This window comes from Melanotaenia boesemani, chromosome 12 (genome assembly GCF_017639745.1).
Source record: "Melanotaenia boesemani isolate fMelBoe1 chromosome 12, fMelBoe1.pri, whole genome shotgun sequence".
NCBI lineage: Eukaryota > Metazoa > Chordata > Actinopteri > Atheriniformes > Melanotaeniidae > Melanotaenia > Melanotaenia boesemani.
The window spans coordinates 22,230,582-22,256,509 of NC_055693.1; the positions used below are offsets into that span (position 1 = coordinate 22,230,582).

General features: G+C 37.0%; 1 protein-coding gene across 2 annotated transcripts in view; it reads left to right on the top strand.

Moving 5' to 3' along the window:
* Positions 1 to 25,928, top strand: part of edar (ectodysplasin A receptor) — a 39,757-nt gene that overhangs the window by 6,998 nt on the left and 6,831 nt on the right. The window contains exons 2-8 of one of the 2 annotated variants that reach the window (XM_042002698.1): positions 5,913 to 5,975; positions 11,821 to 11,940; positions 14,418 to 14,599; positions 19,226 to 19,311; positions 22,789 to 22,866; positions 22,983 to 23,108; positions 23,202 to 23,276. In XM_042002698.1, coding sequence (XP_041858632.1) covers positions 5,928 to 5,975; positions 11,821 to 11,940; positions 14,418 to 14,599; positions 19,226 to 19,311; positions 22,789 to 22,866; positions 22,983 to 23,108; positions 23,202 to 23,276 — 715 coding nt within the window. In that variant the 5' untranslated portion in view covers positions 5,913 to 5,927. The remainder of the gene's footprint in view (positions 1 to 5,912; positions 5,976 to 11,820; positions 11,941 to 14,417; positions 14,600 to 19,225; positions 19,312 to 22,788; positions 22,867 to 22,982; positions 23,109 to 23,201; positions 23,277 to 25,928) is intronic. The other variant, XM_042002699.1, reaches the window with a different exon arrangement.

Here is a 25,928-nt window from a genome sequence, read left to right on the forward strand (position 1 = left end):
GTGTCTGTGTGGCATCAGGGTGCAATTCCTCTGTAGACACAAAGAGCAGCTGCCATCATGTAAAGGTATAGTCATCTTCTAATTTTAAGGGTACATAAATCTGCAGGTTGTGGGCAAAACAATCAAATGCTAGGCTTTTTAAATATCAACCCCAAAGGCAACTATATAAGGAGAATAGCAGATAGCCTAAAATGGGTCCTTGTGGGACACCACTACCAAGGAAAGCATTTGCAGAGGAGTACAGCTCAAGATGAACAGAAAAGGTCAGATTGGCTAGACAAGACCAGAACCCATGTAAAACAATTCCTCTCAAGCCTATCCACTGTTCTGACTGGGTTAGAAGGATCTGGTGGTGTCAAATCCTGCCATGAGATCTAAGAAGACCAAGACAGCTGGGCATCCAGAGCCAAGACTTAAAAGGTCAGAAAAGTAATATTGTAATATTGTTGTATAGAAAACCAGATTAAAATAAATTAACTTGACCTTTAAGTGGGGGCGGTGGGTCTCGTTGGGGACAGGGTGCCCTCCCAGTATAATGTTTGGGGAAACGCTGCTTCATGTTTTATCTACAAACCCGCCCCACAGAAGTTTTATCACCAATTGAAACTCAGATAATTAACTGGTGTGATATCCCACGACTGTAGTTTATATCTCAAGCTGTTACAGCTTGGTTTGGTTGAATGAAACAGGAAGAGAGACGTATGTGCACTGATGATCATGACAACATCTTTTCTTCTGTCAAGGGCTCCAAGATAATTAGTTTAATATGCATATCTGTTTGGTTAAGTTTGGGCACACACAAAAAGCCACACACACACACATAAACATTCAGAGTTTCAAGGTCGTCAGACGGCATTACATGTGTTTGAGATCTTGCTCAGATTTGGCATGTTGAGTCCTGGTCTCTAAAAGGATAAAGTAATTTTAGGCTTTGAGCTCCTGAGAAGAGCTCTGATTAACTATGGAACTTGTTTATGGCCTGGAATGGATTATGTTTGGAAGTGTGTAAGAGTGTGTTTACGGCGGGGTTAGAGTCATAGCTTGGCCTACAGAAGACTAACATTTTTCCTTCATTGGACATCAAATTGAGAGTCCTGGTCCTTGAGTAAGCTGGATATAGTGGGCTTAAATGATTTCACTACATCTTTACTATGTAAATGGAAGAAAACCTTAACCTGAACCTGAATATTAACATTTTACTTTAAATTGTCATTATAACTACAACTGTCCTAGCTTTTTACTTTACATTCAAACCTTGTTTCTTGTATAGATTGATGGCATGCAATGATAATTCATGAACAGTATATTACATAAAACAATCTTCTAGTTGCAGTTATATGTATCTTTATATAATGCTTAATGTAATGAGTGTATTATGATTATAGGCCTGTTTAATGTCAGATCTCAGGAATGGAAAGTAGAACAGCTGAAAAGCAAGACTAGGAGAAAAACAGGGAATGTTTTAAATGGAAAACAGACTTTTCTTTTCAGTCATACCAAATCCAAACTGACAAATATCCTTGAATCTGAATGCTGCTAATGTGATTGTCATCAGAAATTAAGTGTTTTTAAAGAAACCACAAACCATTGTCTAACCACAGCCTTCATTGTCTGCATTGCTTTGCTCTTTGGCTTTGTTCCCTTGCTTAAGTAGTCATTATTAGACACTGTAATAAATATCCATTACAGAGTTAAATGGTGCTGGTGAAATACCATTTCCCACACAATTCATTTGTTACAGTATGTAATAATATGGAGGTGGCAAGACAAAACGCCAATTTCCTTGAGGCAATTATGAATGGAATTAAGTTAGTGAGACAGAGAAAAAAGGCAGAAAAACAGAAAATTCTGCAATGCTGTTCAGAATTTACACAACTGCTGAATTTTTAAGGACAGAATTTTGAATCATTTAAATGCAGTTTGATCAGTTCAGTAAAATAAGAACATTTTAATGAAATAGCTTAAGTTATTAAATAAATATCCAAAAGAAGGGCACACAGAGAGAGATGCAAAAATACAAACTGATAAATTTAAACATCTGTGACACCCACTTCAATTTTGTGCACAAAGGTTTGAGAGGACCTGGAAAGACTTATATGCCATCTGCTGCAGGAATTCCTTCTTTTCTTCATGCTGAAAATAGTCATTTGTGGCACAGGTTGTATGTTACGATTTGTTGTCATAGCAAGTTTGGGACCAATCAGGCATCCTTGATGCTTTGACATTGGATCTGCAGCCCTGCAAATATTTGTAAATCACTGATAAAAACAATATTTTAATGTTAACCTTTTCTTGGTCTGGAATCAATGCACAGGTTGGGGTATTCTCCCAGTAATTGCATCTCATTACATTTATTGGATGCATTCAAATAAGCTTGTCACTTGTTGCAGTAATAACTAGTGATGGTTAGCTTTCAGATTCATATGAAGATCAGAGGCAATAATAAGAGAAAGTGTTCTCAAGCAAGAGGAGCAGATTAGACATTAAACAGGAGAGGACAGCCCCTGTCTACCTATTATGTGTTTGTATAAGTTTATCTATGGGAATTTCCATAGACTCTACCCCACCTTACACATACAGGTAACCATTTTATTTTGGTGCTTTCTACAGAAATACAGGCTTAAGTCTGTTTTGAAGCTCTGCATTGGATGCTTAACAATATTAAGGCATTACAGCTGTCACAACAGGCCAATGAGCTTTGACAAAAGATTAGCCTTTTTTTGGGTCTTGTTGATTTGTCTTGCGTAAATTTCTGAGGTCAATGGGTTTGTTGTGCATTTTTTGTGATGAAAAAGACTAAATTCTCTTCCCGTTGCTATGTGGCATTTCATATCAGATTTCATCTGCTAACAGAAAGAAGCACATGCAACCAAATGAAAAACAGATATGAAGACAGAGTAAATTAAGAGAAGAAGGCTGTTTGGTCCACCAAATGTTGTAAAATAAAAAGCCCCCTAAATAATTAAAAAGAAACAATGCGTAAAAAAATTTAAAAAACTAACTACTCTAGCTACTTGGTGTATTTATTGTATTCGTCTGATGCTGTTACAAACAACATAAAGCTTGATAAAGACACAGCCAAAGACAGACGGGTTGATTACCAGCGATTATATGATCGTTAGAAGATTAATACCCTTGAGGGGGCTAAAGGCTCAGGCTGACTTTCATCTCAGACCTGCCTCAACAGAGGAAGCTAAGTTTGGAGAGACAGGGTTGAAAGAAGTAAAGGAGACTTGTCAGAAGACACCAAGAAGTTTCAAAAACAGCCGTACTAGTGCATGTGTGTTTGTGCGTGCATCACTTTAACCCCATAATGATTAGCCTTGAGGGGGTCCACAGCCATTTGGCAGTTTTTCATTTCCTCATCTAAAATACCACCTAGCCTTTTTATCTTTTCAGCATTGGTACAAAACACTTACACACACACACACACACACACACACACACACACACACACACACACACACACACACACACACACACACCGGTTGTGGCCTCACCACAAGGCTTTGCACAATTAAGCTTATTTTTCTCTCAGAAGTAAATGCTGTACACTTTTGTACACTATAAATGTATGTATTAATTTTTGTGCCCATACATGTGTGTGTGTGTGTGCCTATTCTGTAATTAAGCAAGATCAAACCCTGGGGCTTGGCGAATTAGCCATCACTGAAGATCTGAAGGTTCCTTTTTTTAACAGAAGAATGCAACATGGAAGAGTGAAATCCAAGGTTTGGAGCCAGACAGACAGATTTCAACCTCAGATTGCAGATAATTGCGGCTTCTTCCTTTTTGTGTCTCAAACACAATCAACTTCAGATGGATTTAGAGTTGTGAACTGATTTGACCTTAGGTCAGATCAATGAGAACAATAGCAGACTTTTATACAACATTTTTTACTTTTGGCAATTTAAACTTCTCTGCAAAGATAAACAGGGATGTGACTGGTGGACAATGACTACCGGTGCTGGTGTTATTGACAACACTGTTGTTAACTGCCATTAATACATCTTCATGACAAGCCAGCTAAACTGGTCCATACTTCAGAGTATTGTGGAACAATGTGAGCTGATAAGTGCCTTTAATGAGATCAGTCTGTAGAAATTTTCTTATAATTAATGCTGGACATTTTTTCGTGAGTCAAACCAGGATTATGATTTTTTTTTTTTTTACTTTCCCTTAACAGCTATATATATTTTCAGATATGAAATGTGATCTCTACAATAGTTTTTCACTGTTTGAGCAATACTTTTACAATTTATTTACTCAATAAATAAATCATAAAAAATGTATTGGTTAGCTGCAAAGTCAATAATGATATTTAAAAAACAAAAAAAGAACTAAGCTTAACAGCTGTGAATAATGAATGGAAAATTGCCTTAATCCTGCTTTCTGTCTAATGGCCAGCAGGTGGCGAGACTTGAAGAGGTCTACGTGAAAATGACTGTTTATCACATTTTTATTTACCTAGATAAATATTTTTCTTATGTGGACTCAGTCATTGGTCTTACTTTCTTTAATGTAACAATACCTTCATTTTGTATTTCACTGCCTGAGATGAGAATATAAACAATAATTGCATTAGCATCTTGCTAATCTTTTTACGGAATGGCAGCTACAATAACGTTCAGCTGTTACTCACCATTTAAATTTCTTTTGCAAACTTTAGACATAGATTTCAGTAGCAACCAATATACCTCATTTAATAACCAAATTACTGTTGAGTTCTGGACCTATCTGTGTAAGTACCCATTTGCATTTACGATGTAAAGCTACAGACGTTGAGAAGTTATTAGTGGTGTATTGTTGAGAGACTTATGGCACTACGGCAGGATTCACATGGATGCAATGCTTTAATTCTCAGCAGTGGGTGGGCCTGATGCTTGCAACTGTTGCGGCAATTGTTCTCAACTTTCCAACACAAATCAAAGCAATGGACCTAGAATTCAGTTCAGCAACGTCAACAATGTCTACTCCATTAAAAGTGAGCCCTTTGATGCTGAAAGGGATTTATGCTGCATTCTAGCCTCTCACCTTTCCACTTGTATACATCCTCATTTCAAGCCCCCAGTTACAATTTGTAATGTTGTGGTGACTGCTTCTATTATTTATAGTGTCTATAAGCCAGAGACACAAAGAATCAAAGTATTCCTTAACCTATGTGCAATAAACACTGTTAATCTATAGCAGGATGCCCAAGTCTGGTCCTCAAGAGCTACTATCCTGCAACTTTAGCATCCCTTCTGCAATACCCCTGAATCAAATGAATGGCTCTCTACCTGACCTCTGCAGAGCTGAATGAATTGATTAAGGTGTGTTGGAGAAGGGATGCATCTAAAAGCTGCAGGATAGTAGCTCTCGAGAACTGGATTCGGGCACCCCTGATCTATAGTAAGTCCAGCTGACTATCGCAGTCAAACTGCACACAGGGTCCTAAATTAGCCTCTAAACCACCTAATAATTATTCTTAGTCTTTTTGTTTTTTGTCTGAATTAGAAACTAATATAATAAAAAAATGCAATAATTCTATATTACCACTGTCAGAGTAATGTCACAGACATAACAAATGAACTGGCAAATGATTAAATATCATCAAGTGATATCACCAACTATGATAAAAGCAGAGGTTAGCCAGCGGTGATATGTGCGCATAATTCTGAGTCAGAAAAGCGCCATGGGCTGTTCTACTGCTATTACCTGTTTATTGGCGATGACGTGATGCTAACAGGACACCAAACGTATCAGGGCCACACACAGACAACATTCCCACTGACAGCGCTACTGTTGGCAGGAAGGCTCAGATTCTTGACTTCACTCATTTAGTTTAGGACTTGAGGCCGAATGCTGTTAATGTTTACATTTATTTATACAAGAGTGTCCGTTTGTCATTGTGCATCTTTCTGCTCTCCCAGGGAAAAGAAGCAAAAATGTCAGAGAGGGGAGGCCAGAAGAAATCCATCTTTCTGTCATTATTGGTAAGTTTTCTTTCCCAGCCTAATTTACAATTCTTTTAAGTTAATTTTTCTCCTTTACTTTCCTCAAATAACCATCAGCACCTTCCCATTTCACCACCTTTCCTTCACTCTAGCCACATCTTCATCTTCAACTTGTCCTCCTCTGTTCACCTCTTCCTTACTTTCTCCCTTTCATGTCAGAAACCCAGATTAATCCAGCAGCATGGCTCACGGCCACAGTTGACTCCACAGTTGGCACAGCATTATCCAGACTTTGTGGTGCTATGTGCCAGCAACTTGCACAATTTTCCAGCACTTGCACCAATTAGTCAACCTTAGAATTTTGCAGAGAGCCTGTATCTTTAGAACCTGAGATTTTCATTTGTTTTGATGTTAAAACCTGCTGGCGGTGTTCCCGACAGGCTCCTGCCCCTTACGCTTCCTGTCTACCTCTCTTTTCTCTCTTATTGAAGGTTAACATAGGAGGTCTTACTCAAAAAGGGAGAACTATTTGGATTGTGTATAACCCACAGGATGTTTTGCTCATGTGCAGAAATGCACGCTGTATTTTATGTCTAAGTGAATATCTTTCTAAAACACTGTTACACAACTGCCTGCGTACAGTTAGTGTGGTGAATTGGAATGACAGGAAGTTTGTTTTTCCAGCTGTGGAAAAAACAGAAAGAAGACAGTTTGACAAGTAAAGTAAGCAGCATGTAAACATTAATTGCCAGTAACTGCTTGCTTAATTCCCAAATGGACCCATAAATGTGTTAACACAGCAACAGTGAAGAATTGCAGATGATGTTACATTCTTCTTTCAGTGGGAATACAGTGTTTCAATATCCAAACAAAGCAAAAACAAAACTGGATCTTCCTTTAATTGTAAGAACGAGGGATAAAATATGAAGAGAAAAAATGCCTGAAGTGGACCTTCCCACAGGACAAAAAGTTTGCATATCTATTCCAGATTACTTCTGTTATTTCTTTCTTTGTATCAACGGAAACAGACTTGATATGTAGCAAAGAAGTAGCCGTTAAGTGAACCAATCACTTCTCACCCTGGCTATCTGGCAATTTGGGTAAAGGCCACCACATGAGGCACCTCATGGTGAAACTGCTTGACTGGGAGAATTTTTTGTCCCGTGTAGGTGCATGCAGTATGGTGGCCGGGAAGTGCAAAACAACATTACATTGAGTGAAACACTTTCACATTTTTGCGATACACATTTACATCATAGAACCCTTATTTACATTTACAAAACAAAAGTACAATGCCAAAACACTTTTACCAAGGACTGAACAACTTTATATTTTAGAAAAAAACAACTGTACAAAACATGAAACACTTTTACAAGCCTTGATGCAAACTTACATGTGCAACTGCAAAACTGGTTAAGTTTAACAAATTAATTCAAAAGCAGAAACACCCTTGTTAATCAGTGATTTTATTGTAACAGTTATCACCAGTGCCGTTTGGAGGTATTGTGGCGCCCTAGCTAAACCTCAACTGCAGCACCCCCCAAAATAAAATATGTAATAAAATGCAAATTTTCTTTTACCTGAAAATCCAGCAGCAACACTGAGGAGTCAGTATCTGGCCCCGTTTTTGCATTGAACTGATGTACTTTAAAAGTGCTTTTAAAACATTAAACATAATATCTTAAATGCTCTCACAGTTCAGTTTTATCATATGATTTACTTTTATTTGAAGCAAAACACAATGATGATATTTTACTGGATTATAATGCTGCTGACATGAGCACACACAACAAAATCATTAAATCTTTGTAGTTTGATAATTACTTAAAATCGTAATGATAATATGGTAATTTAATTAATATGGTCCACATTCAGTTCTTATGTAGGACTAATCACCTTGTCTAGAACATCAGTTCTTAACCTTTTTTACGCTGGGGACCAACTTTTCCAGTACAATATAGTCTGGGGGCCCATTCAAATATTAACACTGTTTTGGTTCAATTGATCTCACTCTTGGTTTAATTTGTATTCAAAAACTAAACCAAATTCACTTGCAGCTTAACAAGCTAAAACCTTGTGAAATATGACATGAAAACAAATTTAAATTTTTAAAAAAAGTACGACATGATACAATGAGATCATCACAAAGACATTTATTTATCACATGGAGTGAAACTGCACATAGAACAAAAAGCCCAACATGCTAATACTTCATGGAACAAAATCAGGCTCCTACAAAAACTAATTTAAAAATTCATGTCAGGCTTATAAACACAAAATCTACTAAATTTGAAGTTTTTAACAGCAAATACATAAAAAATAATAAAAAAAAAATGCAGATATTTGAAAAAGATGTAAATTAGATCAATAAAATGATGCAATGATGAAATGCATTCACAATAAACTGTTTAAACCAAATAAACTGTGAATAAATTTAAATACAAACTACTTACTAAATAAACTTTTCTTAGAATTCTTTTAAGAGCTGCCAGTCATGACAGACATTTTCTGCATCTGTAGCCTATTTTCTTTCTTTCTTTCTTTTTTCTTTTCTTTTCTTTTTTTTTATTGTTTAAAATTCCACCGGCTTTCCCACGACTGTGGGATGCTTGGTTGCTAGATGCTGCTTTAAGCTGGATTTACTGTGCTGAATAGCGTTAGCTAACACTCCATACAGACCAGCTCTGCTTTGTTACCTCCGTTTACAAAACCATGCGTAATAGGTTGGATTGTTTGTGCACAATATTCTTGCCTTTTTTTTTTTTCTTTCACCTGTAAGAAAGACTGGCACAGGTTATCACAATCAAAGAGGTTGAGTCAAGAGCTCAGGCAGAAGTCCAGTTCACATTTCTTGTGAGGATAAGAAGCATGTCCTCCTCATGTCTCCTACTCTGTCCATCCGCTGCACTTTGGAAAAAAAAAAACAAATGCTGGTTTAGGAAAGTTGGAAAATTGAGTGTAATAATTCTGTTATTACACAATACAGACACTGCTGGTGTTTACCTAAGGCCTGTCTGTGTTACTGCAACAACAGTGGTACAATCCAACTCAACAGCCAATAGTGTTACTTTATTGTTACTGATGTTTCAAACTGCCTCTCATAGCATAGATGTATTGTAAGTTTAAAGCAATTTGCAACCCTGCCTTCAGCCACATGGTATGTACTATAACCATTATAATTATAGTATGTAGTTATAGTTATTATTACATATATTTTTTTTTTATTTCAGATATAATCCTGAAACCAGAACTAAATTGCTTAATGAGTCATTTTAAATATCACTTTTCTTTAAGAGAGATCAGTTTCTACAGGTTTACAGACCCAACAGTTTACAGATGTACCTGTGCTGTGGCCACAGAGAAGAAACAATGTTTTATCCAACAATGAAAGGATAAATTGTCACCACCAACATAACAACTAAAAGTTCAGACTAAAAGTTTAGACTGAAAGTGGAGAGAGTGTAAATGTCCCTGCAGAAATGTAATATTATGCTTATAATTAGGTTTTTATTAGTGTATGGCTTGAAAATTAGAATTATTGTGTTTCTTTAGAATGAGTCCCATTTACCTCAGAAGACAGCAGATCATCTTTTGCCTTGTTTTTACTTACTTTTTCCAGAACTGACCAACAATGTCACTGCTAGAGATCATTGCAGTTTCCTCCTTTTTTTTTGCATCCTGTTGTTTGTTTCCTGCCACCTCTCAACGCTGGCTGCAGTCTGCAACCTCACCACTAGATGTCACTAAATCCCCTACACTGTACCGTCATTATTGTTTGTTGAGTTTTATTTACACCAACTGCACTTGAGGCGTGTAAACCATCTAAACCAAGGGTCAGTCTGTTTTGGATCTGGGTTATATTATGAGCAGATTATCTGGACAGAGAACAGTGGGCTCATATACATAATGTATAAGTGTTTTCTGACAGAGGAAGAGGAAAAAGAAGTTGGGAGATGTTATTAAAACAATGGAGACGATGGAGAGACTTAGTCATACATGCATTTATTTTCCCTCCATTATTTTCTGGACTGCAGATGATTGTTAAAAGTCAGTTAGTTTGTTTGGAGAAGGACAAAGTATGCTGGTAAAGCTATAAATAACAGCTGCTACTTATTACTTTGAGCCACAATGCCACACCACACACCAACACACTCAAACATACACATGCTCAGTCATGTTTCCATCACTTCAGGGGATATTTAATTAATTTAAGTTTCCTGAAAACATACTCCATGTCTAACCAAAACCCCATCTCATTTCAACTCAACGTAACCACAGTCTTAACCTACACTTTTAATCCAGTCTTCACATGAAAATTAAGGATTGCTGTTGTGAGAACGTTCTGCCCCTGGATGAGATGCATATAGCTACTCATCCTAATGCAGCGATGTCTTTGAAACTTGAGTTAAACAAAAACACAAACTCAATACCCGTCCTGTTCACCTAAGATGAGACCTTAATTTAGTATCAGCTAATTATTTATTAAAAGACAGTTTCATCCAACTCCTGACTCAAACAAAAACAAACGTCATCATAAAGTTTGACTTCTACATTCATTTTATTTGAACAAAAACAAATCAGTTAGATGTTTAATGATGTCAGAAGTGGGTGCAAAAGAAGGTGGATACTTAAAAGTTGTGTTAGTTCTTTTGGTTTTACTCTGTAAGTGTTTATCTTAATTAAATATAGATCTTTAACACATTGCCTTGTCTTTGTAAATGTCTTTGTTTCAAACTTATTCTATAATATGGAAACCTATTTCTGCCACTGTGAGGTAGTCAGAATATAGAGACATATATTATGGAGCTTAGTATCTTCTAAGAATCAAACCTATATAAGTAATAGCCATTTAGCAGATGTATCTCACTTTACAGCTTCAGTTCTAGACAGGGGTCTTTTTATTTTTGCCTGACCAACTTGCTCATAATAAGTAAAGTTAAATGGTTGTAGTGACTGAAATGGGCCTATGTTGGTAGCTGCATGGAGGCAGCTGGAGGTAAAAAAGAATCCACTGAGTTGACACCAGACTGAATGTAGTCAGAATACCCTGTGTGGTTACTATTAATTAAATAAAATAAAACAGCTAAATTGGATGTCTCTGGCCTCAGAAGTAAAAACTGTTGGTCAAACACATATTATTGTAAATCTGGAAATCACACTTTAAAACAATGTTTCCTGTAATACATTACAATATTTAGCATTTTAATTTTTTGGAAAGAGCGCAGGTATATTTATAGGTAAAACACCACTCCAGTGCTCCACCACCATGAAAGCGTCTCACACTTATTGTTATTGTAGGACAACTCAAAATATGAGATATTAAGTCATTATTATAAAATACTAAGTCAATTTTATATGATGCTAAGTTGAAATCATGAAATAGTCATAGTATACGATAGTATATACAAGACTTTTATTAGAGGATTTATTTTTCTCTACATAATGGCAAAAATGTACAGAAGCACAGAGCTGTCACCCAAATAAGAAAAAAATTGGGACTATATCACATTATAATGTGATACGTTTCATGTTTTCACCACAAAATTATCACATTATCACGTGATAAGGTCCCAATATTTTTTTATCTGGGTGACAGCTCTACGCTGCCGTAGTAACAGGCCAAAAAAAAAAAAAAAAAAAAAAGGCTGATCTGGATCTGATCAAATTGCTCCTCAGCATGTGTTTAGCCATCAATTCCAGCCTAAAGTTGAGCTTGTCAGTTGAAAAGAATGGAGACTTCTTGCACGCTAAGCCTGTCTGCAGTGCAGCAACAGCGTGATTGCATTAGCATGAATATGTCATTTTTGTTTTCACAAGTGTTGTTTGGCAGTCTTACATTTGTCTGCCTCTCCAACTGTCTGCCACTCTCTCTGTGTCCCTCCAGGTATGTTGTATGTTTGCTAGTGCAGAGGATTCCGACTGTGGAGAGTATGAGTTCTTCAACAAGACCATCAACAGCTGCCAGGCCTGCCCTCAGTGCCAGCCAGGACAAGAACCTCATATGGTTGGTGCATACTCACACATACATGAAAACCATTTATTTAAGTCTTAATCTTGCTTGTTGCTGTAATCCAGTAGTTTTCTTTTTCAGTGTGTGCACACTCTGAATGCATTTAAATTAAGTATAAAAACTTGAGGAAAAAAGTTCTACAAAGATGATCATTCAAAACAAAGTAATTGCATGAGAAATACACATTAAAATGTTTCTCAGACCACCCACAATACACACTCACACACACATGTAAAAACACATAGCTGCACAGTGAAGGGTGCCTTAATTCAAATGAACAATTTCTCTATGGTTTATTGCTCTCATTGACTTCAATGTGAAGGCATGCATTACAGTGAATGACTTGCAGTAGTCACACAGTGATTTAGCATCCGTCAGTCAGTCTGCAGACAGCCAAAGCAAACACGGTGCGGGTAAATGCTTCAGTGGGCACCCCCCTCGAGGGGGTGCACCTTCCTGAAGAAGACAGCTGCAGTCAAATTAAACTCAGGGAATTACGGTTATTTGTGTACTGCAATATTTTTACATTTGAGTATTCCCCTAATTTTAGCCATTTTGTGGAAATCACACTTTTATAACATTGTGTCCTATATTAACATTAAAATATTTAGCATTTGGATCAGAAAACTTAACAAAAGCATTAAGATTATTAGACAGTCAGGTGTTGAATGAATGTGGATAAATTTGCAATGGATCCAACTTAGAGAACATGTTTAAAAACTCAAAAAACAACATTTCTGAAAGACTACCAAAAAGGTAAAACATTGAAAAGTTTGAACTTTATTAAAGCTCCTTGTCTAGAATCCACTTAGCTAACTGAACAATTATATGACACTCCAGGTCAGGTTAGTCTGTCTGAACACAGCAGCAAGAGATCAGAGCTTCAGCTATAAGCAACACCAGGCAGGCAAAATTAGCCGAACTGATTACATTTACTTGATGCTTTGTCCCAGTTGTTGACCAATCAGCCAACTAGTTGTGCTTATTTTTCCTTCTTTTCCTCCTTTTCTTCTTCCTGCTTTGTACTTCCTATTGTATTTGATAGAACACGTCACTGACAAAGTGCTGAATTTGAACCTGTAAATTTGTCCCTTTCCTAAACAGAACCAACAATGAGAGGCTGAGTCTGCTGATCTGTAATATTGTAGAAAAAAAAAGGAAAAAAAAAAAAAACCATAATCAGTGAAATGAGAATCTCCTTTGCACTTTCTTCAGCTAATCTGATCCTTTAGGGGTCACAGCCTGTAATTTCATGTTCTTCTATTTCCCTGAGGTTTTCTTGCATGTGGGTGAACATGTGTTTTGACATGCTTTTAATCAAGGGATAACCATAAGGTTCTTTCTCACAACACGGACTTCAGAAAGCACATGCCCACACTCACTTACACAGATATATCACACAAACAAAGTAGCTCTTGCATCCAGATTCCCATGTTTGTTTACACGAACGTAAACTCATTTAAGTCAGACTTATGTCTCCAGTGTTTTAACTTTAATTTAAGCTACGCTCCCATGTAACCTGGTTGTTTCAGATGCAGCTTCCACAGTATGATCCAGCCCAGGACCTTTGTTACTAGTCATTTCACTCTTTTTCTCTTCCTGCATTACCTTTAAAATACATTCCTTAAATGTTTACTTAAAAAACAAAGGTAATAATTCCAGGAAAGTTACTGCTTGTTGGACACACCCACCTACCTCCTACACTTTCATATACTAGATTCAAAAAGGTGAGAATTTGCTTTGAAAAAGAAGAGCCTTTTTAATCACTCTGAAACTGGTTTGAGGCAACAGACAGAAGCAGAGTCGCAGTAAGCCTGCATACAAAAGATCCAAGACAGGCTTTAACCCAGAGTGACATGATCCTACGGATATCTCAGCGCACTTTTCTATCAAACGATCACACTGAGACTTGCGGCCGTCAAACAGAAGGACGAGAAGATTAGGTTTTATTTAAGAGCCAGTCTACTGTAGCCCCAAGCTAAGAGGCACAGGCCGGTTTAATAGAAAGATTAAAGCAAGAGGGAAATTGAAGATGAAAGAGGAAACAAAAAATGGAGGAAGAGTATGTTTTTGTATGTGTGGGCATATGTGTGTTTGTGTGTGGCCTGCTCAACCTCCCCACTGAGAGGAAGCACCATGTGGAGAAGATCGATGCTAGAAAATAGAATGATGAGTTGGTCATCTTAAGCAGTACCAGCCATGAAAAACACACACACACGCAATGTACACACACACAGAAACTCTGTGACCAATCAGATTTTTTGTCATCTCAGAAGAGTAAAGCCAGATTTTTACTAAAGACGTGCCTAGAAACAGATGAGTATTTTTAAGTGTGCAAAGTGTATGTTTTTTTAGTTTGTATCCACATCATAGTACTAAACCCCCTTGATTTATTAAGATAATTTAGAAGGATTTATTTCGTAGAGATGATTGTGTCTAAATGAATTTCTGTGTTTTTGTGGGATGTGCAGAGCTGTGGTTACGGTTCCAAGGATGAGGACTTTGCCTGTGTTCCATGCCCTCGTGGAAAATACTCCAAAGGAAAATATGAGATCTGCAGACGCCATAAAGATTGTGATGCCCTCTACAAAGCTTCTGTTCTTGTGGCAGGGACCCCAGAGAGTGATGCAGAGTGTGGACCTTGTTTGCCAGGGTAAATCACACTAACACATGAATGATTAGAAACTGCAAATGACTGCATCTGAATTACTTAAGCAATTCATTTCACAGTCAGCTTCTACTTTATAGTGACACTTTGCACATATTCAGCTCATACCTGCAGGTCAGAGGAGAGACTTGGACAACAATATATTTTCTTGGGCCATCTCCACCAGAAAAACAATGTTACTATCAGCTATAATTTTCCTTTTCCATGATTTGTATAGTCAAAAAAAAAAAAAAAAAAGAAAAAGAAAAAAAGGCAAGAATCAAATACAAGGCACCTTGTATCTATCATTTCCTAGTAACAATCGCTTTGGCGAGCACCCCAACTTGTAAACACTTTTTGTATCCAACCTTCAGTTCTTGAGCTGTTTTATACGTCCAGCTTGTTTAAAGTCTGCGCACAGATTTTTGAAGATGTTTAGGTTTGTGGACTGTAAGGGTCATAGCAAGATGTTCACCAGGAACCTCTTTTGTAAATCTGTAGGCATACTGAGATGTGTTTGTGATCATTATTTTGCCATTATCCTCTCATCTGGAGTATTTGCTTGTGCACTCGTTGCTCCCCAAGCACTATTGGTAACACAAGCCCACAGCATGATTTATCCACTACTGTGTTTTACATCAGGATAATTGTTACTTGCACTGCATTTTTTAAAACATACCCTTATTGTGGTTTAAATATTCTATTTTAATTTGTTTTCTAAAGTTTAGATGTTTCTTTGCAAATGTTTCATTTTCACTGGCTAATTCAGAAACGATTTCTTGGCTCTTTTATGAAAGTAATGAAAGCAGGTGTAACCCCACTCTGGAGTCTAATGAATGTTTTAAGAAACAAGAAAGCTAAGAAAGCTTACATACAGCAGCTTTCATTCGTATGACTGTGTGATCCTCTCTTAAGGTAAAATAGTCTGAGGACAGGTGTAGATTTACCAGTCAGTTGTATTCCGTTTACATTTTCATATTATTATTTACCTACTAATAGAGCTATTTCTTAACTTTTTAAAAATGTCTGCTGCGTTTTTTTGTGTTGTTTTCTCTTTTCTGCCTCTGGCAGATCATTGAAATTCTGTAAAACTACAGACATGAATGTGCATCAAAACACCCATGTGTTGGATCGTGAGAGGAATAAAGAAACAGACCACTCATAAATGAAATTGTTCCCTTGCATTCTTAGTGGTCGGTCTTCACAGATCCATTTTTAAACGTTTCCTACCATTACACTTTGTTACCTAAAACAAAGTAATGGAATGAGCGTGACATAAAGAAACCACATGGTTACTTGCTTCGCAAAAAGCCATCAGCAGGATGCGTTTTGACCTGCACACCAGCTTCAGTGAATTCTGTAGAAGTCATAGCACCTGTCTCGATGCAGAATCTTCCGGAACCTTCTTCCTTAGGCATACATTTACCCGATTTATGATTTTTAAAAATGGGATAAGTAGGCTGAAAACATTTTTAATATAACTTTCTTGCAGAAATCCAAGTACGCATTGTCCATCAATCCACAATCTTTGAAGTTGGTCAACCTGCTTCAAATATTGTGATATTATAACTGATGTATATATATATATATATATATATATATATATATATATATATATATATATACACAATAAGGTTGGTGTTAAAGGGTTAGCATGAATTTTTTTTAAGGATAAGGGTGGATGGCAGGAACCTCACCGAAACAAATAAATGAATGAAAAGTAAAAATAGTTTTAACGACAAAAATCCAGGAATGTGATCAAGTCTAGAAAAACTGTAGCTGGGGATCTTCCAACATGCACAAACTCAGGTGGCTGAATCCAGGGAACAAAAGGTCATGTCGGCTTAAACTGAACTGAGAGGGACAAAAACAGACAAAATCACTTGAAGTCAAGACAGGGAGAAAAAGAACTGACTTGTTAGGTGGCGGTACTATACTGCTGGTAAGCAGACAAACTGGCGCTGAATGAAGAGCAAGCCCAGGTTTTTATGCTGGAGCCAAATGAGGATCACCTGTGTCCAATAATCAGCTACTCAGGAGTGCTAGGAGGAAGGAGGAGCAAAAGCACAAATCCCAACAAATTTAGATGTTTACAATCTGGTATATTGATGAAATTTCCTTTTCCTGTCAGCTCTTCTGCTGCCTCCAGTTTTCTTGGCTCTGATGCTTACACAGGATGTTGTTGTTTTTTTCTTTTTTCTTTTTTATTTCACCTTCTGATTAGTGTAATTGTCACAGAAGTGAGTATGTAGACATTGAGCTGGATCACGTCTGTATCTCTGTACTGTACATGTTGCTCTGGGTGCCGTGCGCTGCAACAAGCAGAGTCCATGCATGTTTCCTGCCAAACAGAACAGGCCTGAACAGTTACTTTAAGGCTGAGTTCAAGCTTGTAGCTAAACATAAGAGAAGACTTGCAGGAATATGTGAATAATTTCCTGTTCCAATGTAACAGTTCTCTCCTGCTTTAGCTATAGGATATTTTGTGCAAAGTTAGCTGGATCTGCTTCTACCACTCAGGGCCACTGATGCAGTTTATGTGAAAGTGCATTTTCCTCTGTTCTTCAAATGCCAGTGGCCGTCTGTCAGGATGGTGTTGGTGCATCTTCATTTCTTTGTAGACAGAGTATTTTTACATTTGCCAGGCTAATTTTTTCCCCCCTAAACATGCAGCTTTTGTTATTTTTTTCTGTTAAGTATTGCACTGGCTACTTCTTCTCAGTGTGTGCTTTAACTTTACATTCAGTGTAACTGTGTATATTGTTTTATTTTCAGATCTAGTAACTGTGATTCAGATAGTGTTTTTCAACATAAATGCTAAATTAAGAGTGTTTACATCCAGTTGTGGCTAAAGGGGACAGTAGAAATGAGGCATGTGCACATGTATATAATGTTATAGTTATAACCTTTATTTAACCAGGAAATTATCCATTGAGATTAAAAATCTCATTTACAAGGATGTCCTGGCTGTCCAAGATGAAGCAACAGTACAGAAAAACTGCAGAGTACAAAAAATGTAAGACATTTAACAGTGTTGCCAATGGAATCTGATTGAAAAAATATATTTGCGTTTCTGACTTTGTTTTGGAGACAGATAAACAGACTTTTAGACATCTGGTTCAATGTTGGACCTACATGGACTATGTCCATCTGCATGTCTGCATGAGTACCTCACACTGAGAATGATAACCAGAGGAGCTAAAAGTCCTATAATGATGCCTCACAAATATGGAACTGGATACAGAAAGTGCAGAAAAAGGCAAATTAAAACTAATCAGAGCAGCAGTGGGGGTTCTAAGATAATGCCATTGACAGTGCACTACCTGCACAATTTAATTTTTTTAAATCCTGGCAAATTCATCAGATTTGATAATAGTATTAACATATGTAACAAGTTTCTGTGATTTTATTTAGATTAGATGAGATGCTGCATATTTGGCCTGAACCAAGCCAAGTCTTTACACTAAAACACAGAACTGTGAGGGGTTCATTTGGGGCTGCATCATTGCAAAAAGTAACAGAAAAATAAGATTAGCTACTTGTTTTTATATGGCAAAACATAATCTAATGATGATGATTCTCTTCAGTGGATTGTCAGAGAAAAAATATTGTTTTCCAACATGATGATGATTTAAAGCACCATACCAAAATCACACAGCCGAGTCTTAAAGAATATGATTTGGATAAAGTATATCATATTATTTGAATTCATTGGGTACTTTTCTGGAACAAATCATCATCCATAAAAAAGCAGCCAAAAAAAAAATGACAAGACCGGAAATGTAAAATCCTACATGACTGTTCATTTGGGAGGGCAAGGTAATTAACGTAAGGTGTTTCACTTTGAATTATTTGTGAAGGGAAATTGCACAAGGGTGTGTTCAGTGCATATTATAGGAAGGTAACCGCTGATTACCTGCTGGCTGTGTGAATTGTATGCAGTTACTCAAATTTGATCCTCATACCCTAAAGTCCTAAGTGATTCAATACTTTTTAGCTATTCACAGCTTTGGAACCTTCTTACCTCCCTCCCTCCCTCTTTTCCTCTTATATTCACTTCATGACTGAGGGCTATATCTGTACCAAGCTGTGTTCAGTGCCTTCAGGGCGTTAATTATGCACACTTCTTCACAAAGTCAAACTTTTCACCTCAGCTTCTTCCCCATATGTTAGCACTGTGTAAGTGCAGAGTGTAGGAAGGTCACACACTGCACACACCTGCTGGAAGAACTTGTTTGCAAGTGTTAAAACTGTTTTTAGGAAAACTTTGCTGGTCCTGTAAGGCCATAAGGCCTATTTATGCCCCCTTTTCCTGTGCTATCCGGTAGTATTGCTCCATTTTCTGCATCAAGCGATGGTTGGCTAAGCTCCAAAATGGACCAAATTACGCATGTAACCGATGCAGGAGACAAACAAACTGTCTGCATGTTCATCTTCTGCATCGAGCATAAATGGGCCTTAATGCCTGTATTCTTTCTTTATAGTATTGTATAGCAGAGTGAAAGATTTTGAACGATAATGATTTACATGGGGAAAGCAAAGCTGTGAATCAATTTCACTCACTCTAGGGTTCTCAAGTTACAGTGTCCAGTAAGTTGTTAGTTTAAAACTGTGTATTTTTATGTTTTGCAGGTATTACATGCTGAAGAACAGACCTAAAAACCTCTATGGGATGGTTTGCCACTCCTGCCAAAATGCACCACGCAACACCAAAGAATGTAAGGCTTACTGTTTTGTTCTTTTTTTTTTTTTTCATTTTCTCTCTCGTTTTCTTTTCATTTGCTTCCTCTCACACTCTTTTCTCTTTCTGTCTTTTGACCGTGAATTTCTCCTTTTCAGGTCTGAAAAGGATTTCTGGTGCATTAAAAGGCACTGAGCATGAAGGTTTTGTGTCTGAATGAGAGGAAATAAAGGGGGACAGGCTGTGCAAAAGCAGATGTCAAAAGCCTGGAACTAGTTTGAGGGAACAGTTGGAGGTCAGAGGTTGCTTTAAGTTCTCTCAGACCATATAGTCTGTATCTATCCTTATATGTGGGCCTCACTGATGCTTAAAAAGACGTTGTACACTGTTTTCCCCTCCCTTTGTCGGATCATTACTGTCCTAGCTCCACAGACTGTTTGGCTTATTGACAATAACAATAAAGACTCACTGATCCTCCTGCGTACCTGAAACTTGTCTGTCATGATATGAGTGCATGCAAACGCTACACCAGCTGCTGCACTTGTTCATACATTTTAGTCTGTTTGACTTTTATATAACAGCCATCTGCAAATTGAATAATTTGTTCTTGGATATTTTGATGCATCGCTTTCTCCAGTGGCACTTTAGAACAGTTTTTCATCCTTAATTTATATTTGAAAGTTATTTTGCACAATACTGAATGCACATGATAAATGTATGGAAGCAAGTACTGTGCTGCATCACATCCAACTTTAACCTGCAAGTGTCATTTCAGATTTTAAGTATTAAGTTCTGTAAGTATTTAAAAAGCCTCTGAGGTGCAGATGCTGACAAATGTGAAAGAGAAAAGAATACTACCAGACCTCATACTTCAGATGAGCTTTTTAATGAAGCGTAGTTTCAAATATTTTCCGTTTCCCAGTGTTCTTTCTGTGGCTTTGTCACCAGTTACAATCTGTCACCCGTTGTGACAGATATACGATTCTGAAAATGAGGAAACATCTACGGATCTGACTCCAATGATATTTATGGGCCCATAGTTGCTCAAAATCCCCTCTGAGAATTATTGAAGAGTCCGGAAACTAATGTCATTGTTATTGTGTCATATTTAATGAACGTGTTTTGAAAGATGAAAACCCCAAACAGCCGCCTGGGCCTGCAGAGGAAAGGCTGTGAAGTATGTTCATGTGTGTGTATGAAGAATACGCACACTTTTTGATGGTGTCCTAACAGTCTCTTCAGCAATAGAAAAAACATTCAATTATTATTCCTTGAATAAAATACAAATAAGAGAAATGGGGTGATAGTACACAAACACATGAAGACATGTTAATCAAGTGATTGTATAAAAAAACTTGATTTATAAAACAATTATTTTTTAAATAAAATGTTTTTGATAGATAAATTAAAAAAATAATCTTTCATGTTTAAATCATACCATTCTTACCCTAGATACAATGCCCTTTAGCAGGAGAAAGATATATAGCAATATCATGTGTGTTTTCCTTTGCAACATATTTTTCATTATGTGATACGTCAGAAATGCAACATTTCACAACTGTTAAATGTTAAAAAACACTTAGCTGTCAGTGGTCTGTTAAGGGTAGATATAAAATACACATGGTTTTACTTAAATATTAATAAATATCTACTTAAAGATTTGCATCATGTTGAGTAAATTATTTCTCATGCAAAATGACTGTAATCTATGCTGTTGTTCTCATCGTTTCTGCACCATGTTTCAGACACAAACAAATGTTCCATGGCATGTTTTACTGGGGGGTCAGGCATTTGAGAAACAACTATTTTGTTGATAGTTTGTCATGAAACTGCTCTGCAGTTAAGCCTTAAATTTACTTAGATACTTAAATGCCAAGAGAACAACAATTCCAGCTTTAATACACATTTAAACGATAACTTTTAAGTACCTATTTTACCAAATGAAATCCACAAAACAGGAACACGAAAATAATGCTCCTCCACAGTAAATTAAATGAAGGCGCTGAAAGCTGGGAGTTCTACTTGTTTAGGGTGAAGGCAGGCCGACACTTGCCATGTAATCTGTAAATTACCTCGGCTCCTGCCATGGCTCTGTGTGTGTGTGTGAGATAATTAAAACTTTGGCAGGTATGAGAAAGACAGATGATTAGCATGTTTGTGCTTGCGCTGATGCTACTCTTTGGCAGGCTGTGATATGAACCGATAGGCATTTGCTCAGTTTCTAATGTTTCCTTGATTTCTTTTTCTGCCAGTTTCTGTAAATGCAGCTTAATACTTAAACTGATGTCATTTTGAACATCAACACAGATCATCTAAGATCATGGCAGTTGCTCATTTCTGGAAATGAACCTACGCCTCATACAAGCTAACTGATACCACGGCTCTCACCTTAACCCATGTCTCTAAACACAGGTCTGCAGTTCTGTTTCTTTTAGTTTGTTTGGACCACATTTGCCCTGCAGTGTGCCGTGTGTTCAACCTGCGAGACATGATTAAGAGATTAAACCACAAGAAGCTAAACAAAATTCCAGTTCAGGCTCATGTTCTTATCCAGCGAAGTGTAAACACATCCCAAAGTTAATGTCTGCAGCTACAGGGTGTGTGAGTCTGTGTGTATGTGATGACACGAGGCTCTGAGACCACAGGAAGTGGTAAGGTACATGCCAAAAAGGTCTATAGTGTATCAACGTGCTGAAATGAAAGACTGATTAAAAGAGCTGATTTATGAGCTGCCACGGGTTTACAGCTCCATTAGGAAAGAGAAAAAGAGTCTACATCGAAGGGGAGGGGAGAGGGGGGACGGCGGGTGGAGCAATAGAAAGTCAGCTGAGAGAAATGTGGACAGTCTTTGCTGTTTTGTGTCCATCCTGCTCAAAAAAACAGCTTGTTTATTGTGGCGGTAGACATTCTGAATGAGACCAAAGTTAACTGCTGTCAGTTCATATAATTTGCTTTTGCAAAATGTTATTGCTTGCTAAATGATGTCAGGCAACACTGTGTCAATAAAAGGCGAAGCCAAAGCTAACATACCATCATCAGTGAATTCCATCAAATGAACTTCAGAATTTGTGGAAGACATTGATGATGCAATATTCAGAATAGTTTTGGGTTCAAAAATACTTTATATCTGAAGTTTAAATGAACATATTTCAGCTTGTGGCTCTAAGACTGAAAAACACCTTTTCAGACAAAGCATTCAGGGCTTGTTCGAACTGTTGTCATGAAACAGTAGTGTTTTGGTTAACGGTCACAAAACAATAAAAATTATATTATAACACACCCAAACTTTGTCACTGTGATTAGAATGACCAACATTGGCTGTGTTGGAGAATCTATTATTAGCACACTGCTAGTTTTTATGTATTTGAACTTTTTTATGACATGTTAAAACATATTGTATTTACCTGCTGTAACAGCATAGCTGGTCTGTATATGTACCATATATACTCTATATAAACCTGGTATATTAACTAGAAGTGAAATTTCAATCTGTGTGTACATGTGTGTTTTTCAGGCATGCAAACCAACAAGCCAGATACAAAAGCTTCACCTGATACTGGTAGCACAACAATCTTACCTCATCCAAATAAAGGTATGAGCAAACACAGAGCCAGAGAGACTAGTCTTCCCTAATCCATCACCATCCTGTTTTCATGGTTGTTTCTCCCATACTCACCCTTGTTTTACACCATGGTCCCCATTTTTCAGAGTCCCTGGGACAGGGTCACCTAGCAACAGCTCTTATTATCGCCATGTCAACCATTTTCATCATGGCCATCGCCATCGTTCTCATCATCATGTTTTATATCCTGAAAGCCAAACCAAGTGGTCAGGGTGAGGCATATACAAAAATACACACATGCAATTTCACATAAAAGGTTGGCATTTGTGGTATATGAAGTTCTGTGTGTGTGTGTGTGTCTGCAGCATGTTGTTCTGGACAAGTCGCAAAAGCAGTGGAGGCTCAGACCAACAAACAGGAGGACAAAAAGGACGTCCCTGGTGAGACAGGATACACACATTTCTATTTTTCCACTGTCTTAATTGGAGGTTTTTAGTAGTTAATGAAAAAATAAGCTACTTTGTCCACATGTTGGTGTTGTGGTTAAAAACCTCATCCTGGCTTTGATTAAACTTTGTCATGTTTACATGAAACACAAGTAATATTATTATTTACTCGTGAACAGGATTTTAACTCTGTCCACATTTAATTCACCATCCTGAAAACAACTGCCACAGATAAACAAATAAATCATTTCTTTCTAGTCTTACTGAAATGTCTGTTATGCTGGTTAAAATACCACAGAAAACTACCATGTGAAAAAGAATTTTGTTAAATAGTCTGAGAATTAACAACATCACACACAGCAAACTGATCTCAGACTAAACTCCATCTCACTAAACTTACAGAAATATTTTTGTTGGCACTAATAAATATTTTAGGCACAATTTGAACTGGCCCAAGCTGTTAAAAATTAACATTCAGCCATCCGATTTAGTCAAGAAATAATTCCTCCATTACACATCGGCTCCATAAAACCTGGACCTCACGGTCTGTTTAGTCCTTTGTGTTTCAAGTTTTTAAAGGCTAATGTTAAAGCTGTTGTTTATATGGACTACGTTTCCACAGTAAAGGCGGAGCTGTTGAAAGCTGGTGCTGATGCATTCAATGATAGAAGGAAATTTTAATTTCAAACTTCCAACTAGTGAGAAAATAAAATCAGTCAATACTTATTACCTATATTAAACAATAACCTGAAAGAGCATCACAGGCTTTTAAACTGCCAGTGAAATTTGCTGTTAATAGCAAAGAAAATCACAACAGCATAAGAGTTTTCAATTCTCACTGCCAAGGGACCGTCAATGCAGCAAGATTTGAACTTGAAGTTGGGTGAAGATGCATAGACAGGGTGTTTCTTCTGTGAACTGGGAGTGTGATGTAAAATTTATTACAAGTCTTTGTCTCTAACTGAGTAAGATATTTTCAGATGTAGGGCAGCCCCAAAAAAGTGTTAGCTTGTCTTGTGTTGTGTTGAGTTTTGGAGTTTGCAATTGCAGTAACTTCAGAAACTCAGACATGGTCTTGATGCCATACTTGTCATGATCAAAGCATCAAATATAAACTGGGTTTGATACTTTATCCTCACAGTTTTCATTTAGGCTCGAGAACAAGTAAATTATAATTGCATTGCTTGAAGTTGTCTCATGACTCATGTAGGGCCTGATATAAACAAAGTGGGAGAACATGGACACACTTCTCCTGATCCTTTCTATGGATCATCCTATGATTCACTCATTCGTTTATTCATTCAGCCAAGAAGAGAAAAGGAAAGTAAATACTATCTAGGAATATAAGTAGCTAGAAGAATAGCTGTTTTGTTTATACCTTTATAAAAATCTTGCAGAGTAGTCTAAATACTATAAGATATTTGCAACACAAAAACTATATAGCAACTTAGAAACAGTTTCTTGTAACCTCATATCTGAAAAAAACAAAGACAATGAGCCTCACTGCTCATTACTGTTTCCACAAACTTTTTTTTTTTTTGCATGATGCACAACTTTAAATGCTTAGCCCACTAACCATATACTAAAAACCTGATTCAGACTCATATATACACTACAAATAGCACAATGACAAACAAAGCTAAAACAAGACAACTATAATTAGTTTATTTCTGACTCCAAAATGACTGCAAAATATTTATGTTGTCTAACAAAAGCTAAAGCCACCCAGCAGTTTTTAACAGAAGATGTATAATTTTTACTAATTCCTGCTTTAAAATCATTTCAACCCTCTATTTATAAAACCTAATGACCATTTTTTTTTCTTTTGAGTATCTGTGGATGAGCTCAGTTTCCACAATTCACAGCTTCCTGGTGTTCAGCTGATAACGATTTTCCCTTTTAACTGCAGTAACAAACTCCATATTTTTTTATAGTTGTCACACAGTAAAAAAAATAAAAAGTTTCCTTCAGAATTTTTTTCTTTCTGCCAGCGCAAATCATGGGACATGTTAAGATCTGCCCTATATGACCCAAGCAATGCTAATCACGTCTACATTAACTATGTCATTAAACAAACTATATCACCTTGTAAAATCTGACAGAATCACATTGAAATGTTAACACAGCATTGCCTCCACATGTATTGGAGAGCATACTAAAGTTTTTTTTGCATAATATATGCAAATGCATGTGTGTGCTTATGCATTGTTTGTGTATGTGTGCGTGTAGGCTCACAGACATGCAAAGTGATGAGTGTATCGTGGTGGAATGTGAAGTTTCCAAAGCTAAAGCCATACATTGCTGTAGGCGCCATTTTTCCTGACAATGATTCTCTGTTCAATTTCACTCCCAGACTGACTGACTAACCACTTACATGTGGCGTGAATGAGAACACACACATACACACTAATTACTGTAGCTGCAGCCACAGACACATTATGACTTAAAAATGTAATAACTAAACAAAAACCATGATAGAGCAGTTGGAGTATTATTAGGGCTAAATGTCTGCATTGTTAGTTAATGTTGAGTTATCAGAAAAGGCTGCACAGATATGTGTTGATGAGTGTGTGTATGTGTGAATGCACTTTGGATGACTGGTGTGTAGACGTGGGAGATCAGCTCATTGCTTGGAGCTCTACCGGA